The 20,096-nt window shown below is 36.7% G+C and overlaps 1 protein-coding gene across 3 annotated transcripts in view; it reads right to left on the bottom strand.

The window, feature by feature from the left end:
- Positions 1–20,096, bottom strand: part of LOC131049864 (uncharacterized) — a 268,522-nt gene that overhangs the window by 103,326 nt on the left and 145,100 nt on the right. For all 3 annotated transcript variants that reach the window (XR_009106814.2, XM_057983957.2, XM_057983949.2), the window contains exon 8: positions 13,945–14,082. Coding sequence is in view for 2 of the 3 variants with exons in the window: in XM_057983957.2 (XP_057839940.2) it covers positions 13,945–14,082 (138 nt within the window). In the remaining variant the exon portion in view is untranslated. The remainder of the gene's footprint in view (positions 1–13,944; positions 14,083–20,096) is intronic.

The raw sequence follows: 20,096 nt of genomic DNA, 5'->3' as shown, positions 1-20,096 counted from the left end.
GACAACGATTTGTATTAGTGAGCAATATCAATTTAAGAACAAGACTAATCGGATGACTATCCAAGATAATTAATGGAGTTGTTAAAGACAGAAATTACGTTATATTTATACAACAATATTGTTAAGAAGACTAATCGACTCTCCCTAGAATGACAAACCAATTGTTATGAAAGGACATCTCTCCTCGAAGCACCCTCTCGATTTGCAAGATATACGTAGGCAACAAATATTCCTCAATTGGGGATCATTCAGACGCTCTTATCTGGGACCGGTACCCTCCATTGGATCGGAATATACCGCAATCGTATAAAGTCATAACCTGTGACAACGCCAGTATTGGAAGGGCTTATTGTTAGGTTCAGAAACAGCTCTACCCTTAATATTGCAGTATAATATATTAAGAACAAACACAACCCCTCATCAATATAAATGACGTCCCTTTTAATCGTATATGGATATTGAAGAATTAGTCGTTGCATACCATTCCTAATCTGCACACTCATATCGTTATAACAGCAGTGCATTCATAATTGTGTAATCTTATTGATATATTCAATTATCATATTACAGATAGCAATGATATTGCGAACAAATATATAATCTAAACATCCATCATTGATATCATAAGTTGCCATTCTTAGCACCACATAAGACTTTTGAAGCTTTCCAAATTATTCATCCTTATTTCCTAAGGGTTAACTTAAGGGGACATCACATATTTGCACAGTTTAGTTGATGTATTTGAAATATCCCTTGCAGTAGATAGACTGAAAATGCAAAGAATATTTGCTAACAATTGGCTGTCAAACTGCGTGTTATGCTGTTTTGTTGTCTCAGAGTTTTCAGACTTGTTTAAGATCAATGGATGACTAGCAAACAACTTCTAATTGATAGATAATCGCCTAGGATGATTATGCAACTAATTCATTGTTGGTTGAAAATTTTGTACACTTGGGGAAATATACAAAATTGTGGTTTCAACCACAGTGTGTGAGTAAAACTCTCCTAATTAAGGGAAGGCTCCCCCTATATATATCTAATCTAAAACTAAATGAGATGTGACAGCAGTCTTTCTTCTTTCTTCAAGAAAGCCAATATCCTTTTCTCTTCACAGAAAAGTGATAGCAAGTTAATTTAAAACAGCAATGACAACCTTTTGAAATAAGATGAGAGAAAGAAAATGAAGTTTTCTGAAAGCTCAAAGACTTCCATCACTTCTTTCGGGACGGGACAGCAATATCAAGCTCAAAGACTTGAATATATGGAGTCCTATGTACCCTTTTCTATGCTAATGATATCAAGAACAAATTATAGCAGCACAAAGTCTGAAATATCTTATTCTCTTCTACACAAAACAGTAAGAACTAGTATGAGCTCAAAGACTCACAACTATTTCTTATCATAAAATCTATTTTTAATCTCTCTCTCAAGAATAAGTGTGAGCACATAGACTTACAACTCTTCCCAAGAGAATATCTACTCTAATTGATATTAACCTCCAATACTTGCAGCACAAAGACTGCAAATCAAATTCGATTAAGCTCTCTAAGAAACACTTACAAGAGAGATAATATGGAAAACACAAACTCAAGAATGTAGCACAAAGACTCAACACTTGAGTAATCTTATTTTATTTCTTTCAATTCTTCAATTTACACATAAAAGTTCAAAGACATTCTTGCTGCAAACTTGGCAGAGTTTTTGCTTGCTTTCCAAAAGATAAGGAAAATACAATACACCCCCTCAAGTATTTATAGGAGAGGAGTCTTGAGAAAAAGATGGGAGGATCCTAACTAGCTTGAGAAATTCTCTAAACCACCAAGACTTATTCAATAACTAACTATGACTTATTCAAAGTTACAAGTCCTATTCTAAATTGACTTGTAACTTGTCTACTTGTAATTACAAAAGTGCAAGTAATGACTTAACTTGCAAGTTACAAAAATGTTTTTACAAGTAAACATGTCAAAAGAGAAACTACAATTAAGAAATTACAATTCTGAAAATGCAACTAAGTGTTGAAAAACACTTATGTTGCAGCATGTGTAGACATGAATCCAACAAACTTTTGGATGATCATTTGTAGCTCATCAGGATTCGGTTCATGGGTATTCTTTGCTACAATCATGGTCTTCACAATAACATCGCTGCAACGAAGGATTGTGACATTATTCTTCTCAAAGGAAGACTGAATTTCCTGTAAGAAGACTTGGTATGTAACCAAAGCTTGAATAGATACAGCTGAAAATGGTTCACTCTTCCACTCATGATGAATTTTCAACTTTAGATCTGAGAGAACCCTTTCTTCTGATAATAATTCCCCATTCTAATTCATAATATTACAAGAAGCTTTCTCACAACGAGAAACAATATCCTGAAATACTTCCATTCGTAATCTCATGGCATCGTCAATGTCTTCAACAAGTGACTTGAGAACAAGGGCTTTGTTCTCCAAGACCTCTTGGTATTCTAGATACACAGCCCTCGAAGGAATAACCTGATGTTCTAGAAGAACACTTAACTTTTGTTGAGGAATCTTGAGCCAAGTTGTCAAGCTATCTTCCACCTTTCCCAAGTTCTGTTTGAAAGTGTCAAAAACCTGGTTCAATTGTTCCTCAATGGTCTTCAATTTAACCATCATTTGAGAAACCTCCTTCAAGACCTATGCACACAAATCATGAAGTTGATCTACCCAAGATTCCAATGCTTGTACCTTTTGAGCCACTCTCTCAACTCCTTGAATCGATTCTTGTGGGCCGGAAGAACTTGAAGGATTGCTCCCTTCACTAGCGGATTTAGTGATCTTTTGAACACCTGCAACAAGTTACCTATTCTCCTCTTCTAGCTTGTCCTTCTTCGCTAGAAGCTCATCATATCGTTGTACTAGTAAAGCTACAGACAGTTGGGCATCATGCTTGACTACTTCATGCGTTTGCTTACCCAACTCTACCCTTGTGACCCTGTAATCAGCTGCTTGCATCTCCTCATGTGGCTTGTCTACAAGAGGTTCAACAATTTCAGCCACCTTCATCTTGTTGTTGTCAACAATTACCCTTGAGATTGTCTTGCCTCTTTTAGCAACCTTGGGCCTAGATTGCTTAAACTGCTGATAATAAAAGACATCGGGAGAAATTTCGTGCTTCTATCTCTTGGGAGTGAAAGAACTGAGCCATGGAGGTAAAGCCATTAGCTCTCCTTCAGTAGCAGTTGAAGGCAAAGGAGAAGCAGTTTCTGTTTGAACAACCATGGTCATCCTAGGGAAAGTATCTGTCTGGATGGCAACCATGGCTTGCTCAGTAACCAAAGGGCATGAAGATTGTCTCATAAACTCTTCAAAGTCGGAAGTAGAGGTATCAATTTCTGACAAATGAATACATGCAGGAGTGTCCTCGAAGATTTCCAGCAAACTCTCTTGTTGATGATCAAGACGTGGCTCAACTGCTGAAATGGGAATGGCATTTTGAGGGGACTCATCCACTAATATAGGAACATCATGAATAGTGGAAGAAGCATCCACATTTGTGTCAGGAGGAGATAAAGGTAGCTCCATGGGGACTGAGGAAGGGACCTCATGAGGTGACTTCGAAGCTGGTGACTTACAAGCATCATCTGACTATTGTTCTTCCTCTGGATTTTCAAGATCAATCACATGAATATGAAGCTGGGATTTCTCCTTCCCACGAACTGTCACCTCTTCAGGAGGAAGTATGTAATATTCCCACTAATTTTTTCGGTTTTTGAACACAACAAATATTACAATGTACCCATTAAAGTTAGGAAATATACTCTCAATACTATTGAAAGTAACCCTTCCACTTTTTGATCATCAAGAGCCCAATGTGGGAAGGTGAGAGCATATGGTGATAAAGGGTTCATTAGCTCACTGATCTGCTGGAAATTACAATGCAAGTACAATACTGGGCGGCAAGCTAGCCCCTTCCACTTTTCAGTGGGATGAAGACCAAGAACTTCGCGGTAAACCAGCCAAGGTAACAAGAGCATAACCAAAACCAAATCACTCTACCACTTATGCAGCGGGAGGACTTTTACATAAAACTATCACTCAACTGCATATTTCAGTGGGAGGACAATATCACTCAACCACTTACTCAGTGGAAGGACAAAGCTGAATTACAAAACATGAAAGCGGCTAAGCCATCCTCTTCCACTTGTTCAATGGGAAATGCAACATAGAATGATTGATCAGTAATACTGAAGCAATCTTACAAAGATAGAGATGTGAGAGAAGATAGAGTTAAGTACATTTCTCAGTATTCAATATCAAATTCTCACAACAAAAACACTACTTGCTGTTCTGAAATCAGAGACAATAAAACAAAGAACCAGCCACACCCAAATCCACTAAAATGCTCGTAACTTTCTCAAAACTAAATGAAATCATGCCAAACCAAATGCAAATGAATAGTATAACATAAGCGATCAGTTCAATACCTTGAAACAGCAACCCGAGAGCAGCCAAAGTGATGCACGCAACCCAAGGCAATTTTGGAAATGGCGTTTTGGCTAAATATTTCGATTTGCAACTGTAAATTGGAGAGTCCCCCAAATGCCACGCCAATGAAGGAGAGTTATTGTCTCTCTGATACGCTTCCAACGATCCTTCACCCAGAATGATGCACCCAACACACAGATAGCTACGAACAAAATACACTTCCAGCCAACACACACCAGCAACACCAAAAATGCAGCAGCACACAACTCTTCACAAACACACCCAAAAATCACCAAATAGTTCACAAATTCGAACCATAGCTAGGAGTAATGTCTCACACTCGAAACTGGAAAGAAGTCTGGAGTCATTCCGACAGCATAACGATATATTTTCTCTGGATAATCAAATGAGGAGCCAAACACCTGTATATATAGCTTTTCAAGTCTGGAATTCAAATGAAATTGCCTCCAAATTCACATCATTCAAACTACATTTCATTTCATATGGTGGACCCAAGTATGGCGCCCACTTCCCAAGTCAAAAATCGCACCTAGGAGAGAGGACCATGATTTTGGCATAACATAACTTTGAAGTATTAAAATTAAGTCTCCTTTGAATCATCAAATAATTCGCCCAGGCATGACTTAGGAAAAATATCATATTTTGCACAATTCCCCATAACATCAATCAGTAATAAAATAATTAAATAATAACCTTAGGATAAGGAATAATATTTAATTGAATCGCTTATAACTCCAAAACTGATTATCAACAAAATCCAGATAAGGTTGAGCAATGAGGATCACTAAACTGTGTTGGATCAGGACCAAATCTAGGAGTGCCAAAAATAGAATGCCCAAACTGCCACTTATTAAAAATAGAAAGTCATGAAATAATGCTCCAAAATCCGTGATCATCGCAACCAGAGAAAGAGCTTGGCGAGCTTAGTAACATTGCACCATCCCGACAGCCAAACCCTAACTTACTAAAAATAGTAAGTTCACATTCCACCCCTGACAAGCTTGGTCGGAACTCCAAAGAACATCGAAACCGTAATTCTCTTGTCCACATAGCCTACGAGTCTCTGGAATAGGCCAATTGACCACTGAATGTGTCATCACAAGGAAGGGGACATTACAAAATACCATTGCCTGACTCACCCGCAACTTTATTCTAGTGCCTAAAGATGATGCACCTTCCTTGTTATCTATCTGAATCTCGGACCTACAACCAAGGGGTCCTATAGAGTCATCTTCCTTACCAACTTTGATCTTGATAAGTTTAACACCATTACCTTTGAGCCAAGTGTTGAAGTTAGCTAGGATAGGCTGAAATCTCTCAAGAATGGATGTGCATTCTTTGTGTGACCACTGAATTAATGAGAGTGGGGCTTCATCAACTCTTTGTGAAACATACTCCAGATCAAGCACATTCCCATCATCAATCATTCCTTGCGGAATGTCCACCATGTTCAAATCAATAATCTACTCAAGGGTGAGCTTGCAATAATCCATCTTACGAACCTCCTTTTCAGTACAAAGATCTGCCCGAATGTCTTCTATCTGATGCACATGTATAAAGGATTTTTTTATCCTTTCTTTCATGCCTCAGTAGTCAAAATCTGCCCTTGACTTAAACCTTTTAAATTTGATCTCTTGCAACTCGATCTCCATGGCCTTGGCTTTGGTAGACGTGATGAGGGAATATCGGCCAATCTTCAATGGATTAGCTGAAGAGATTCCCATTCCAATCTTATGCTTGATCGATTGGTATGCATGAACAGCCATGATCTGTCTTCCCAACTCCATAAGAATAATCTTATCGGTTGGGTATCTAGGAAGCATGTATGGCTGCCCACTGTAACATCCAACTCTTATGTATGTAAAAGTTGAGAACTGAAGAAACAAACAGCCATACTCATTCGCCTTCTCCCATGCTTCCTCTGACACTCTTTTGTTTCTCAATATCTTGTCAAACTAACACATCTAGTGACCCAAGAAAGCATCCTAAACCCTCTTGTAATGCAATCTGTTGGGCCTCAAGGGCAACTGATCATAGTACTCCCACACAGATATAAGCGAGCGATCACCCTTGGAAGAAAGACCAGAAAAATGTCTAAGTGATGCTGCTATATACACAAGATATGAGTTAATATAGAACTTCATAGTGGTAGGAACTGCTGCAAGTTGTTCACACAAAGCGTCATTGATTACTTCTCCCCAAGAGATGTGACGGGACTGCCTTACGAACATGATAAATTGATACATCCAAGGTTCGAAAACATTAGAATGTTTCAAACCCAACATCCTCCTAAGGAGAGTGATGATGTCTCCGATTTCCCACTTGAAATCACAATGATGCAATTTGGTCCACCTTGTGAGAGCTACCCGTGGTTCATGAATCCACCTATTAATGTGGTATTTGCAATCCTTTTCCCTTTTGGCATAGTAATCAGCTACAACACTTTTGGAAATCTCCATATATAGGGCAGCAGATGGGATTCTGAAAACTTTCTCAATGGCATCCACATCAAGATGGATTATGGCTTCTCCATCATCATTCTTGATGGTTCTTGTCTCCTTATCAAAATGGTGAGCACAAGCAAGAACCAACTCAAGTTCTAGGGCAGCCACCAGAAAAGAATAAGCATGGTGAATGTGGCTGTCCAACAATCGCTGCATATTGCTATCCTTTGGATCCTCCACCCTTTTGATGAAATCTGACATGTCAACATGCCCTATTTCTGTATCCTTGATATGATCCATAGGAGAGGAAACTTGTGAAGGGGAGACCTCATTCTAGTACTCATCAAATTTGTATTTCATCTTCTTTGGAGGGGAAGATGATGGTAAATCTGACATTGAAGAACAACCTGGTATGCTGCGATGAAGACTTAAAAGTGTCAAAGCAACATCAAGATCAGCTGCAACTATCATCTTTCCTCTTCAAATGGGAAAATTTCTAACTCTTGCACTTCACAACTTTGTGAGAGGAAGATGGGAAATAAACAGGGATGCTTGGAACTTGGCTTTTGACCAATTTCGGATCTTGGGGAACATTTTACAAGTATACAAGTGGGGAAGACAAACATGCAATGGGGCTTTTGAAACCCGAATGCAAGTATACTTGTAAAAAGGTGAATGAAGTAGTGAATAAAAATGAGATTTTGACATGTAGGAAATGGTGGGAATGGTATGTACGGATGATGGCAATGAATATGAATGAAAATAAAAAGATTTTGGGAGGATCATCTTTATGAAAATGGGAAGAACTTTCAACTTGTAACCAAGTTTTAAAAACCTGATTTTGAAAGGATGAACATTTTCCAACTTTGAAACTTGGAATTTCAACAAATGATGGTTAAGATTTTTCAACCAAAGGGGTAGATCAACTATTTTCATCTCACTTGCAATCAGGTTTTTAAATCCCGAATGCAAACAAAGAGGGAAAATGGGGAAAGACAATGCAATTCGCAAATTGCTTTGCAAACTTGGAACAAAGGGGAAAATCTCTCACAAAAACCAATTTTAGGCAAGAGCAAAACAAAACTAACATATATACAACTTGATCAAGGAAACTAAAACAAGCTAAACAAGAGAAAGAAAATGAAGAAAAGGAAAAGAAAACATACCTTGATCAACAAAAACGACCTCCCAAGAACAAGAAGCAATCCTTGAAAGAAGAAATTGAATCTCTTAAATAGACAAAAGAGGAAGATTCAAGCCCTAGCCACGTTTTTACAAAAACGACATATGCAGCAAAACGCCTTACAAATGCATGAAGAATCGATCAAATGAAGCTTCCAATCTCCACGTCTAGGTAAGAGAAGCCAAAACGACTTAGGAGAAGGAGGATTCGTGGCACTTTCATGAGGTAAATCGTGGCATTTGAAGAACATGTTTTTGTTGTTTTAAATCCTTTGAACCAACAAATACGACTTCCAAATGGCACAAAAAGAGTTTGAAAATGCATGAAAATCGTCTAAGATTCAAAACGCCTTCCTCCTAAAATCTCTCCACAAAAATCGTTTGAATCCTTCAACAAATTCAACTTCAATAGCTGGTCGGGTTCTTGGAGAAGGGCAACAAAATTTTAAATTGCCAAGAACATATGAAATCGGGTTTCTAAAACCTATTTGCAAGTTTTAACATGTTCATTTTTCATGCATTAAGGCAAAATCGGGTTTGTGAGAGAAAACTACAAGTTTAAAATACATGTAATAGGGAAATAAAACTCCCTTTACAAGTATTAAACAACTCAACAAAAGACTAGTAAAGGGAAAATAAAATTCCTTTAACAAGTCATAAAAATAACTTAACTTAAAAATAAAACTTGTAATAGGGAAATAAAATCCCTACTACAACTTAAAGTGACTTTATAAAACTTGTTAATGGAGGAGAAAACCCCTACCATAACTTAAAATCACTGAAGTGAAACTTTTTTAAATAAATTGCAAGTTTTATTTTAACTTTATAATTTAAAGTTCACTTGTAATATGTTCAAAAAGTTCCTACAATAACTTAAAAGATAAAAAGGAACAACGGGGAAAATAAAAAGTAAGTTAGAAGTTTAAAATTACATAAAGTGCACCTGTAATTGACTTAAAATTTCCCTACAACACTAAAACAAGAGAAAATTAAAACTTGCAACTTAAGGAAAATTTCCCACCTCCAGTCAGGGAGAAAAAACCCGAAATTGAAAGAAAAACAAAGCAAACGAACTCAAAACGCGATGAAATTCAACACGTGGTTTGAGGATGGACTGAGGATTAGTCCAGTCCAGAGGTAGAGAAAAATTCTACCTTGGGAAGCGTGCCATAGAGTAAAAAAAATAAAATTTGACAATAATTTCTATGTAATAGTCCACATTTTTTAAAACAAAAATGAGGACAACATTCATGATGTCATTGCATTCATTTAGACACATAAACATATATCTACAGCAAGCTGGCATTTCATCAAGCAATTGCCATGAAACCTTCAATCAACATACAATTAAGATGCAACCTTATTCCTCCTTTTATTCCAAAACACAATGATCAAATAAACTTTACAATGTCCTTACTAATGACCAAAACTCTTGACATTCATTACTCAGAAATTCCAAGTACATGTGACAACCATGAACATTACAAACTATCTGAAAAGTACATAGAATGATGCCAAAAGAACTTGAAGGAAATCGCCTTAGCCTAATAGTTCAAGAAGCAAGCAATATGATGAATTTTGAAGCCTCCAATCTGCCAAGTCGTATTTGTCTCAGAATCGCCCCTGCTGCAACAATGGAGGTCTGAATAAATAATTATCAGCTGCTGAGTCCTTACCTTCTCTCCTACAATGATCGCCTCCTCTCAAGTGTAGCGCTATCTTCCTTGGTGAGATTCGATGCCAAGATGGAAGACTAGGAGCACATTCGTAGGAAATGGGAGTCTGATACGAATTGTCTTCAGACCTATTTTGACACTGATTTCTTCTTATTGCTCCTTCAAAATACTCCTAAAAGCATTGCCCTTCATCACCAATACTAGCGATGTCCTCCAACATATGATGTAATGCTCCAATAATGAAATAAGAACAAAATCGTGGGTTCGGTGGGTGAAACCCAATTTGTCTCAGATCTGCAATTTAATCAGCTTTCACCTAATTTTCAACTCCAAATGATCTTCAATGAAATCGCCTTCCTTCTTCAATGGAAATCGATGCATTTAGGACATCCATTATGATAAGTTGAATATACCATGAACCCAACTACCATGAAGATGCAACAAAACTCATTAGGCACAATATGGAAGACTGCGTTATCTCCCACTCTCAATTGCAACCCCTTCGAAGATCTTTCACCTCCTCAGTTATGCAAATCATAGGGAGTTTTCGTTCCCAAATGATTAGTCTGCAGAAACCCTTGGCTCCACAAGTCTACACAAGAGAAGATATCCAAACAACCAATGATGAACAATGAACCAACCTCCTCTTTTTATTCGTTTCTCCTCCAATCAATTGGTTCCTTCTAGAAGATTTTTCTCATATCCTTTTGTTACACTTTATTATTTTATTACACATTAATTAATTTAATTGCACTTTAAGATAATATTATATTATAATTAAAGTGCACACGTCTCATCATACATGTAATCTCCTTATTTGACCATAGAATCAAGTTGACACAAAATGTGAAGCCACAAATCACTGCCGAATCGACCCCCTAATCAAACTCCTTGGCCTACGAGGGTCAAATGACAGGCCAATCTCGTGAATGTCTGCGAACTAAGGAGAAGGGGACATTATAGTATTACTCAAGAGGTTCTCAAAATAATTGAAATAACACAAATCCAAGATAGAAACTGATCAAGAAGTGAGTGGTTGTAATCTAACTTGCCAGTTCGGGTTCGGGCACAAGTTCGAGTATGTGAAACTGGTTCGTCGGTTCAGCAAAATTTTAAAATGGATTTTGGGTTCGTTTGGGTTCATTAGTACAAAAACAACGTAAAAATCATATATATTATATTATATAATAGTACATATATTATTATATTATATAATATATTATATTATATTATAAAATAATATTATATATATATTACTATACAACATTATACTATTATTATTACATATATTATAATATATAATTATATTATAATAATCAATGAATTAAAATAATTTAACCAAATCAAATTAATAACTATTAAGCAAATCTACTAATTTGTTGGGTGAAAAATTTCTTGTCCAAGGCGGCGAACCAGACCACAGACCGGACGTGGACCCGGACTTGGGGCGGATCCAGACCTGCATCTAGGCTCCCATGGCCAAACCCGGTAACTTAGGTGGTAATGTATACCCCTGATTTTTTATTGAGAGTTGTTTGTTGATTTGAAAGTTCATAAAGAAAGGAAATACACTGTTTGCTGATCATATTTACTGTTTCAGATTTCATTCATGTTCTCATTTGCAATGACAATTTGAAATATTCAACATATAACATAGTGAAAGAGCTAGTGCATAGAGTCAACAAGAAATCTATTGTCACATCAAACTCATATTGCATAACATCAAGAGTAAATTGATTACAAATATTGCAGACCTGAAGAATGCAGATTTGACTGAGTTTTGTAACCAGCAAACGCACAGGAAGTCTGAGGTCTAATTCATGCTCCAAACAAAAGGTCTATGGAGTGTGTTTTGAGTCTACACCAACAGCATATCAACAACAAACACTTGCAGACTTGTATGAGCAGAATTAAATGACTTTAATGCCTCCCTAAGTTCTAAAATACCTTCAGCAATCACTGCTGCAGAAATTCCAGCTTCCCCATACACCAAGGGCAATTCATATGAGAGCTTCCAGTCATTTCTTTTTCCCTCCGAACTGAACCAGAACTTTTGGGAACCCTTAGACACCCCAAAGGGATGATTTTGCAGCTTCAAACTCAGGAGATACCTCACAAAACCCCACGTGCCACTAAACAAGCTGGGTTGCTACCTCCTTGGGGCGATTTAAAGTTAGAAAATCAATGCCAAGCCAAAACCCTCATGTGATATGCCAAACCTCATCGCCTAGCAGCAAGAAAAACATTAAGCCAATATCTGGATCCAAATAAAATTTACTCCGAAAGTTATGAACAAGAATGTGAATCCTCGTGCAACTGAAAATGGTACAGCCAGACCTAGGTTTTCAACCAAACTCCCCAAAAATTGAACAGAACTCCAAAAATTTGACCATAAACACCAAACGCAAATACCCAAATTTGGAAAACATCGTATACCTTCATTTTTATCAAACCCTTATCACCAAACCTCGAGCAAAACTCTGAAAATTCAATCTGAAAAATCAACAACCAGCTAGGGTGGATTTTGCACCACCAAAACTAGGCTAAATGAAGAAGGTTTTTGTTCTCAACGATCCAAAGAACTCTAAAAGTTCATTTCAACAACATTTTGTTATGTGTGAACAAGCAAAATGAGATAGCGGGAGCCCAAATGCCGATATATAGACTTGGAGGGAGAAATTAGGTCATATTCAAATATAATATTCCCTCAAAAAAGGCCCCCATATAACATTTAAAAACAACTTATGTCTCTTATAGCCTTTGCGTCCCAATTGGAGACACACTTTTCGAAATATTAATTCACTTAAATTAAATATTAAAAAAGTCACTTTTAAGATAGTTAAGTGAAAATATTAAAATAATTTCCATCACCTTATGGAAACTCACCAACGCACCGAAAACAAAGAAACGAACATATCGGAACCAACTAATGTTGACACAAGCACATAACATAAATAGCAATGTTCTCCAAGAACCAAAGAGAAAAAACTTATTAAAACCTAGAAAGATCGGTGCCATGCAACCACTTACTATAAATAGTAGTGTTCTCCGAAGACCAAAGAGAACAAACCCAGAAAAAACCTAGAAAGATTGGTGCCATACAAGCACTTACTATAAATAGTAGTGCTTTCCAAAGACCACAAAGAACAAACCTAAAAAAAACCCAAAAAGATTGGTGCCTTGCAAGCACTTACTATAAATAGAAGTGTTCTCCAAGGACCAAAGAGAACAACCCAGGAAAACCCATTGGTGCGATTCAAGCACTTACTATAAATAGCAACATCTGTCAAAACCCACTGAAACTAAGAACCGACCTCACCAAGAACACTAGAACCCTCCAAGCGCGTCAAGAAACCTACAGAAAACCCTGAAAACTGGCTAATGCTTGCAGAACAAGATGGCGTAAAAATGGGGACATTACAATAGTTTTTGGGAACTTTTGTTAGCCATATTGTTTGTAAATTTGTGCGCAGTGTGGACTAACAAAATTCACAATTCATCACTGATGTGCAATAGACACCTAGAACATTTAAAACTTACCCAACATTGTGGCAATGAGTTTATGAATCAGTGTCCTAAATAGTTTTGTGCCAGTCACATATAGTAATCAGTTTGTTATATGTAGTTCCCAATTAAACCTAAGTCTTGCAATAATAATTTAATGCTAGACCCAGTTATCAATTGTGACCTCTTGTATTTGAATACTCTCTGCAGATTCACCATGTCATTCCCAAGCCTGAACTCTAGGAAGTATTTTCAGCACGCTAGCCATCTGCACTCAGCCTACCATCCTGATATGTGGCTATGTTCAACAAACTGGAATTTGATGATATAGACACTGAATTTGAAAATTTAAATTTTTCCTGATCATTTTAAGATTCTAACCTTTTTTTCAGACATTGGAAATTTCAGGTAATTAACTAATATCAGAGACATTGTTTCTTTTTTACTAACAGGCATCCAATCCTAAGGATTTTTATTTTCTATCACAGTAAAATGTGCTCAAACACCTAGGAGGGAACAAAAAGACTGCCAGTTACATTCTTAAGCCAATTTCACTGATCCTGAGGAATATCCATAAAGATTGCTTTTATGTAGTCACATGAGAAATATCTAACAAGTGAAAGAAATCAACAAATTAAGTCTGTACATCACAAGAAACGGTTACCACAAGAGTTGTAGGAGTAGGCAGTTGAGAAAGGATGTCAGAAGAACTTGCAACATCACAGTCCCCAACAGTTGTGCTAGCCTTTCCTTGTGTGCTGCTAGGAAGATCATTATCTGATAGTGCTATTTTCACACCTTCCTGTGGGAGGCAAACAGCACAAGAAGATTAGGATAACAAAATATGCAATTATATCCTAGAAATAGTATATTCAATTAGCATCAGTTAAATGTAAGTATCCAAAAGTAATATTGAACTGAAACTAAAAGAAAATGGGCATCAAAGAGAGGCAATCATTCTGTCTCAGCTCTTGTTTTCATCTTTCTACTTTTTTAAGATTTGGACTGGAAAAATATCACTAAAACATAAAACACAGGATGAAGAATACCTCTCAAAAGGTCCCAGCTGTGAACATTATCATGTGAAGTTTAATACAGTATATTAAACCAACTAGCAATCAATATTATCAAATTGACTAAGAATAAATAACATCAGATCTAGTTTAGGAAGAGCATTCCCAACAATAAATCAACAAATATATCGTAGTTAATTTGATTCTCAAAATAGATGTCAGTTAAATATTCAAAAGCTAAAAAACAAAACAAAGCCAATCCATTTAACACTAATTAACTTCAACGGGGTGCAAGACTTCGCATATGGAAGGGCTGGTTGTATAATGTAGCTGAACCCTACCACTTGAAATGAAGCAACAAAACAAGCTGCCACAGACAACAAGACGTGAGAGAAAAGACAAACTTAAGCATTTCATCAAAAACCTAGCACAATTTGCTTAGCATTTAGTGAACTCTTCCTTCACAAATCCCAAAATCACTATAATTATCAAAAGTTGTCAAGCAACTATGAATCCTTTTTCGTCACAAAAGTTATTGAACCTAGTGATGACACCTTGCAAAGTGGACTTGACGATAATTGGGATGATCTGGAATATCACCAAGTTTTTACCAATTGCAAAGCCAATTTTGATATGTTCATTGCTTGCAACATAGGTCAAAATGCTGAAATGTAACAAACCACTCTACTTATTCTTTTTTAATTTTTGGATATAAAATGCAAATGCAATGCCTTCACATGTAATGATCACCCAAATCCCAAACTACGGAAGTTTTTAAGAGCATCTGGTGTTTCAACCACACTACTAACTACAACATATGCAAACATAATGAAATGGCGGCAAGCCAACCATAGCACACAGAAGATACCACCAACCTCAATCAACACTTTTGCACTGGATAGTGTGCATTAATACAAGCCACTGAAGAATGTCTATGCTTATACACCAAAATGGTTGAATACACTAACTTGTTCAATGCCAAAATGGGCAAATGAAATACATTGGGTCTAGTGGCGAACCAACTAAGACCTATCAGCATAATATGCATATGAACTGGTAGTAAACCATCCAATTTTACAAGATAATATACATACAAATGTATACCTCTAGCAATACTGCCTTTCGAGGTTTACAAGACTGTAATGTCCCCATTTAGTAGAACCCTAAATTTTTGTCCTAAACTTCCATTTCCATATAAAACAATAATCGAACAAGGAAGCATACCTGTTTAAGATCCTGTAATACAGTAGGTAGCCATTGAAATGTATATAATTCATAATATATTTCTTCTAATAAAAGATGATCTACATCTAGGGTTGGGAACATTAGACCAAATAGTTTATTTCTTCATTATGCTCCTGAATATAAATCGTGCAACCATCGCATAGAAAACACAAGTGCATATAAAACTAATGACATTGTTAGAGTTAACTGAAGTATATGAATATATCTCCTATAATACTATTACTAGTAAACATATTTTGAGCATAGAGATAGGGATAGGATAGGTTTGACCAAGCCAACCCATACTAAGCCCAAGAGCAAAACTTTGGCCCTCTTGGCCCCTGTGGCAGGTTTTTGACATCCACCCAAGGTATACTACTTAGTGGGTACTTGTCTTGTTTCCCTATCCATGCCTCATCTCTTATAGTTAATAGCTCGTCATGGTTGAAATGCAATAGAGACCGTAGTGGGGTCCTCAGTTCATCCAATCTAAGCCCAAGAGTGGGACTTTGACCCTCTTGGCCTTGGTGGCAAAACTTTGGAATCCACAAAAGGTCTACTACTTAGATGGCAACCGTATACCCTCTTTAACTACCTCTCTTATTTAACATGTCTTATGGTATGGAGAATTTAGTGGGGTTCTCAGCTTGTCCAATCTAAGCCCAAGAGCAGGACTTTGACCCTCTTGGCCTTGGTGGCAGAACTTTGGCATCCACACAAGGTGTACTAAGATGGCAACTTTATACCCTCTTACCTACCTCTCTTATTTAACATTTCTTATGGTATACAGAACATAGTGGGGTCTCGGCTTGTCCAATCTAAGCCCAAGAGCAGAACTTTCACTCTCTTGCCCTTGGTGGCAGAACTTCCACACAAGGTGTACTACTTAGATGGCAACCTTATACCCTCTTACCTACCTCTCCCCCTCTTCCATTCATGATGGGGTTCAACATTTACTTCCATCTAAAATATATTAAAGATGGTTATGACAACTAAGAATTAACATTATCATAAATGTTGTGATCAATAATGGTACTAAGATTCTATTCATTCCATTAATATGATATTGATAATACAGAGACTTATTACTTTACAACTATTATATTAGTAGATTATGGCTAGACATTGAGTACTTTAAGAATATAAAGAGAATTATGATCAGACTCTATTCATATTATTATAGCCTTGATTTAGATGTTTATTACTTTCAGAATATTAACAGAATTATGATCAGACTCTATTAATATTATTGTAGCCTTGATTTAGATATTTACTACTTTCATGCCTGTGGCTTTTCAGTTGGTTGATTAATTACAGAGAGATACCTTCAATGTGTAAGCTGAATGCCTGCTAATATTTGACAGCACCCTGCCCTCTTCTTTTTATTCTCTCTCCCTTTATCCTGCTTTCTTTCTGTCCCGTTCCTTTTCACTAAGCAACCCCTAGTAGTTATTTTGTTAATTCTAATAGCTTCTGTTTTGTTTGTTGCAGTTTATGTATATATCCAAATTCCTATTTTTCCATGCCCTCTCCAATGAAGAATCTGCCTTATATATTTCTTAAGAGGGATGGAGGGACATATCTCTTGGCCATGATCACCTCCCTTCCAAGTGAGGTGACTCTTCCAACTGACCGCTTCCCTTCTCCCTTGATCTTTGTAATAATTTCTAATACTCCTTTTCTTATCCCTTTGCTAGATAAATATTTTTCTGAGAATCGTAAGTAATTAATGCCTTTGTCTTCCTTACAAAAGTCACCACAATTCAAAGGGGGCTGACCTTTCAAGGAATTTACATGGGACCCTTAGGAGATTAGAGACTCATGGTATTTTTCATATTATTAATTTATTTCATCAAAACATTCCATGAATATCATCATTTAATAAATATTAATTAATTAATAATAATATCAAACAAACATTCATTAATAATAATAAATATTAATTAACTAATAGTAATTGAGTCCAAGGGGTTGAGCTTAGTTGGTTAAAGCATTGAGTTCTGAATGTGGAGACCCATGTTCAACTCCCATGAGGGACACCTTTGTGTAGAATTCTAAGTTGTGACTCTTGGTCTTCCATTGTTGTTTAAAGTGGATTTCTAAGTTGTGACCCTTGGTCTTCCAATTGTTGTTTCTAGTTTGGTGCTCGGAAGGAGCTAGTATTTGTAATAAGTTTGCTCGAAAGGAGCTAGTATTTGTAATAAGTTTGTAACGTGGATGCTCGAATGAGCAAAAATGAGCTTTGTGATTCTATGATACTTAATACAAAAAAATAGTAATTGCTACATTTATTTCATTTGCACTTAATGAATATTCAAATTAAATATTAATAAATAAACAATTAACAATATTTTAATTGCTATATTTAGGCTATATTCCTTGATGAGGAAAAAAATGTGATGATCGAGGACGGGGCATGACAAAGACAAGCATGGATGCACTACAAAAGACATTAAATGATTGATATACTGCTGGAACAAGTCTGATATAATATTTTGATTACAAAATCAAACCTTTGCAATAACATAAATTAGTCTAAACAACTCAATAGGCATGGAATATTGTAATGTCCCCATTTAGGGTCATAATAGCATTGTAGTTAGCTCTAGCTTTCTCGATGTGCACCAACCTTGTTGGAGGGGATGTTTGTTATTGGTTGGGAGTTGTAATATCCCCAACAGTTCTTTTTGATTTTTCCAAATCACAATCAACACAAACACCCGTTAGGGTTAGAAAATGAAATCCCAATACTACTAAAAGTAACCCTTTCCACCTTTTGATCACCGAGAGCCCAATCTGGGAGAGTGAGAGCATACATTGTTGAGGGGATAGTTAAATGCAAGAAACTGATATTGATTACAATACTTGGGCGGCAAGCCAACCCCTTCCACTTTTCAGCGAGATAATGAGAATACTAAAAGAACACTTGGCGGTAAACCAGCCAAGGACAAGCCAAGAAATTGAAGAAGCAATCACTCAACCACTTATCCAACAGGAGGACTAGAAATGAAATTGCAATCAACTCTACCGCTTATGCAGCGGGTGGATAGTATTACAATATTCAAAATAGGCGGCAAAGCCAGCCTCGTCCACTTATGCAGTGGGACTAAGAGCAATAATCCAATTAGATAGCTGTTAGTACTACTAACCAGCTTTACAATGCACAATATGGATTACAATTTAAGGCAAATCACTATTCCAAAGATAAGCGACAAGGCCAACCTCTTCCACTTATGCAATGGGGCAAGAAAGAACAATAGAAACTGTTGTTAGTACTACTACCAGCATTACAATATGAATCATAGAAGATAAGAATGAAGAACCAACAGCTGCAAACAATTACCAAGATCTTCCTCTCTACTCCAAAGAACACACACACTCTAAAACCAACTCCACACAAGAAAGACACTCCAAAATTAGAAATCTCTAAATCTGATATACTCCCAGCACGCTGAAAACACACAGACCAGCAACACCAAATCCCACTAAAACACTCACAACTCACTCAATTCTTAACCAAATGACATGAAACTGAAAGGATAAGATCACTAGGAGGTAGGCGATCAATCCTAGGACAACAGAACATGGCAAAGTGACCCCGATAATTTATGCAGGCATCCCAAAGCACTCAGCCACATGGTACGGCCACCTAGGGTACGATTTTGCAAAAAATAAAATCCAAAGCACCATTTTAGACTCTACAAACTCACAAAATGAATCGCCCAAAACGAGGAGAATGACAGGCTGAGACTTGCGACCAATAATCTACTTTAGCACACTCTGTGACCAGCAACAAGAACACTCTAAAACCACACAGATCTTCACCAACGTTGAGCCCAATCTGCTCCTCTAGATGAGAAACAGTCATACATTCAGCTAGGCGCTATCTTTCAAGCACGAAACTGAGGCACTAGAAGGTATGCGTCCCTCGAAGTAAGAGTCTAACGGCATTCTGACAATACTTTGTTATCATAACAAGATTGGATAACCAAAACAAGAGCCCAACACTCTTATTTATAGCTTTTGAAGCTCCAAATTCAAATTCAAATTCACTCCCAAATGGATGCCAAATCCAAATGCACATTCAATTCTCTCAAATTTGTAATTTGCATTTCATTTCTTTTTTCCCCAAAATCATCCATCACAAGGAAGTAAATATACTTCATAAAAAATATCAATAAAGTGCATTATGGCGTCCAAAGTAAATAAGTGAACTATTTCATAAAATTAACATATTTCTTTCTAAGGCGTCCAACTTGCCTTATTAATAATTCACTTATAAAACATTTTTGCTCAACCATGAATTCGCCCACTATAATTGAGAAAATGACTTTTTAATATAACTTAAGCAATCCCTTTAATAAATCGTCCATTTTTGCCTTAAGTTATAATTCAACTTAAAACATCATTTTCCATCAAATATTGAACTTGCCAAAATAAGCTCCAAGAGTATGGGAGATCAAACTGAAAGAACTGCCTTGTCGGATATAGCCACTGCATTGAGCTGCAGAAACCCTGCCAAAAATAGCACTCAATCACTGGATCACGATGTCAAGCTAGACAGCTAAAAATAGCCTAT

Source organism: Cryptomeria japonica, chromosome 5 (genome assembly GCF_030272615.1).
Source record: "Cryptomeria japonica chromosome 5, Sugi_1.0, whole genome shotgun sequence".
NCBI lineage: Eukaryota > Viridiplantae > Streptophyta > Pinopsida > Cupressales > Cupressaceae > Cryptomeria > Cryptomeria japonica.
Note: the sequence above shows the minus strand (reverse complement) of the source record. Positions and strands in the feature narration are given on the sequence as shown.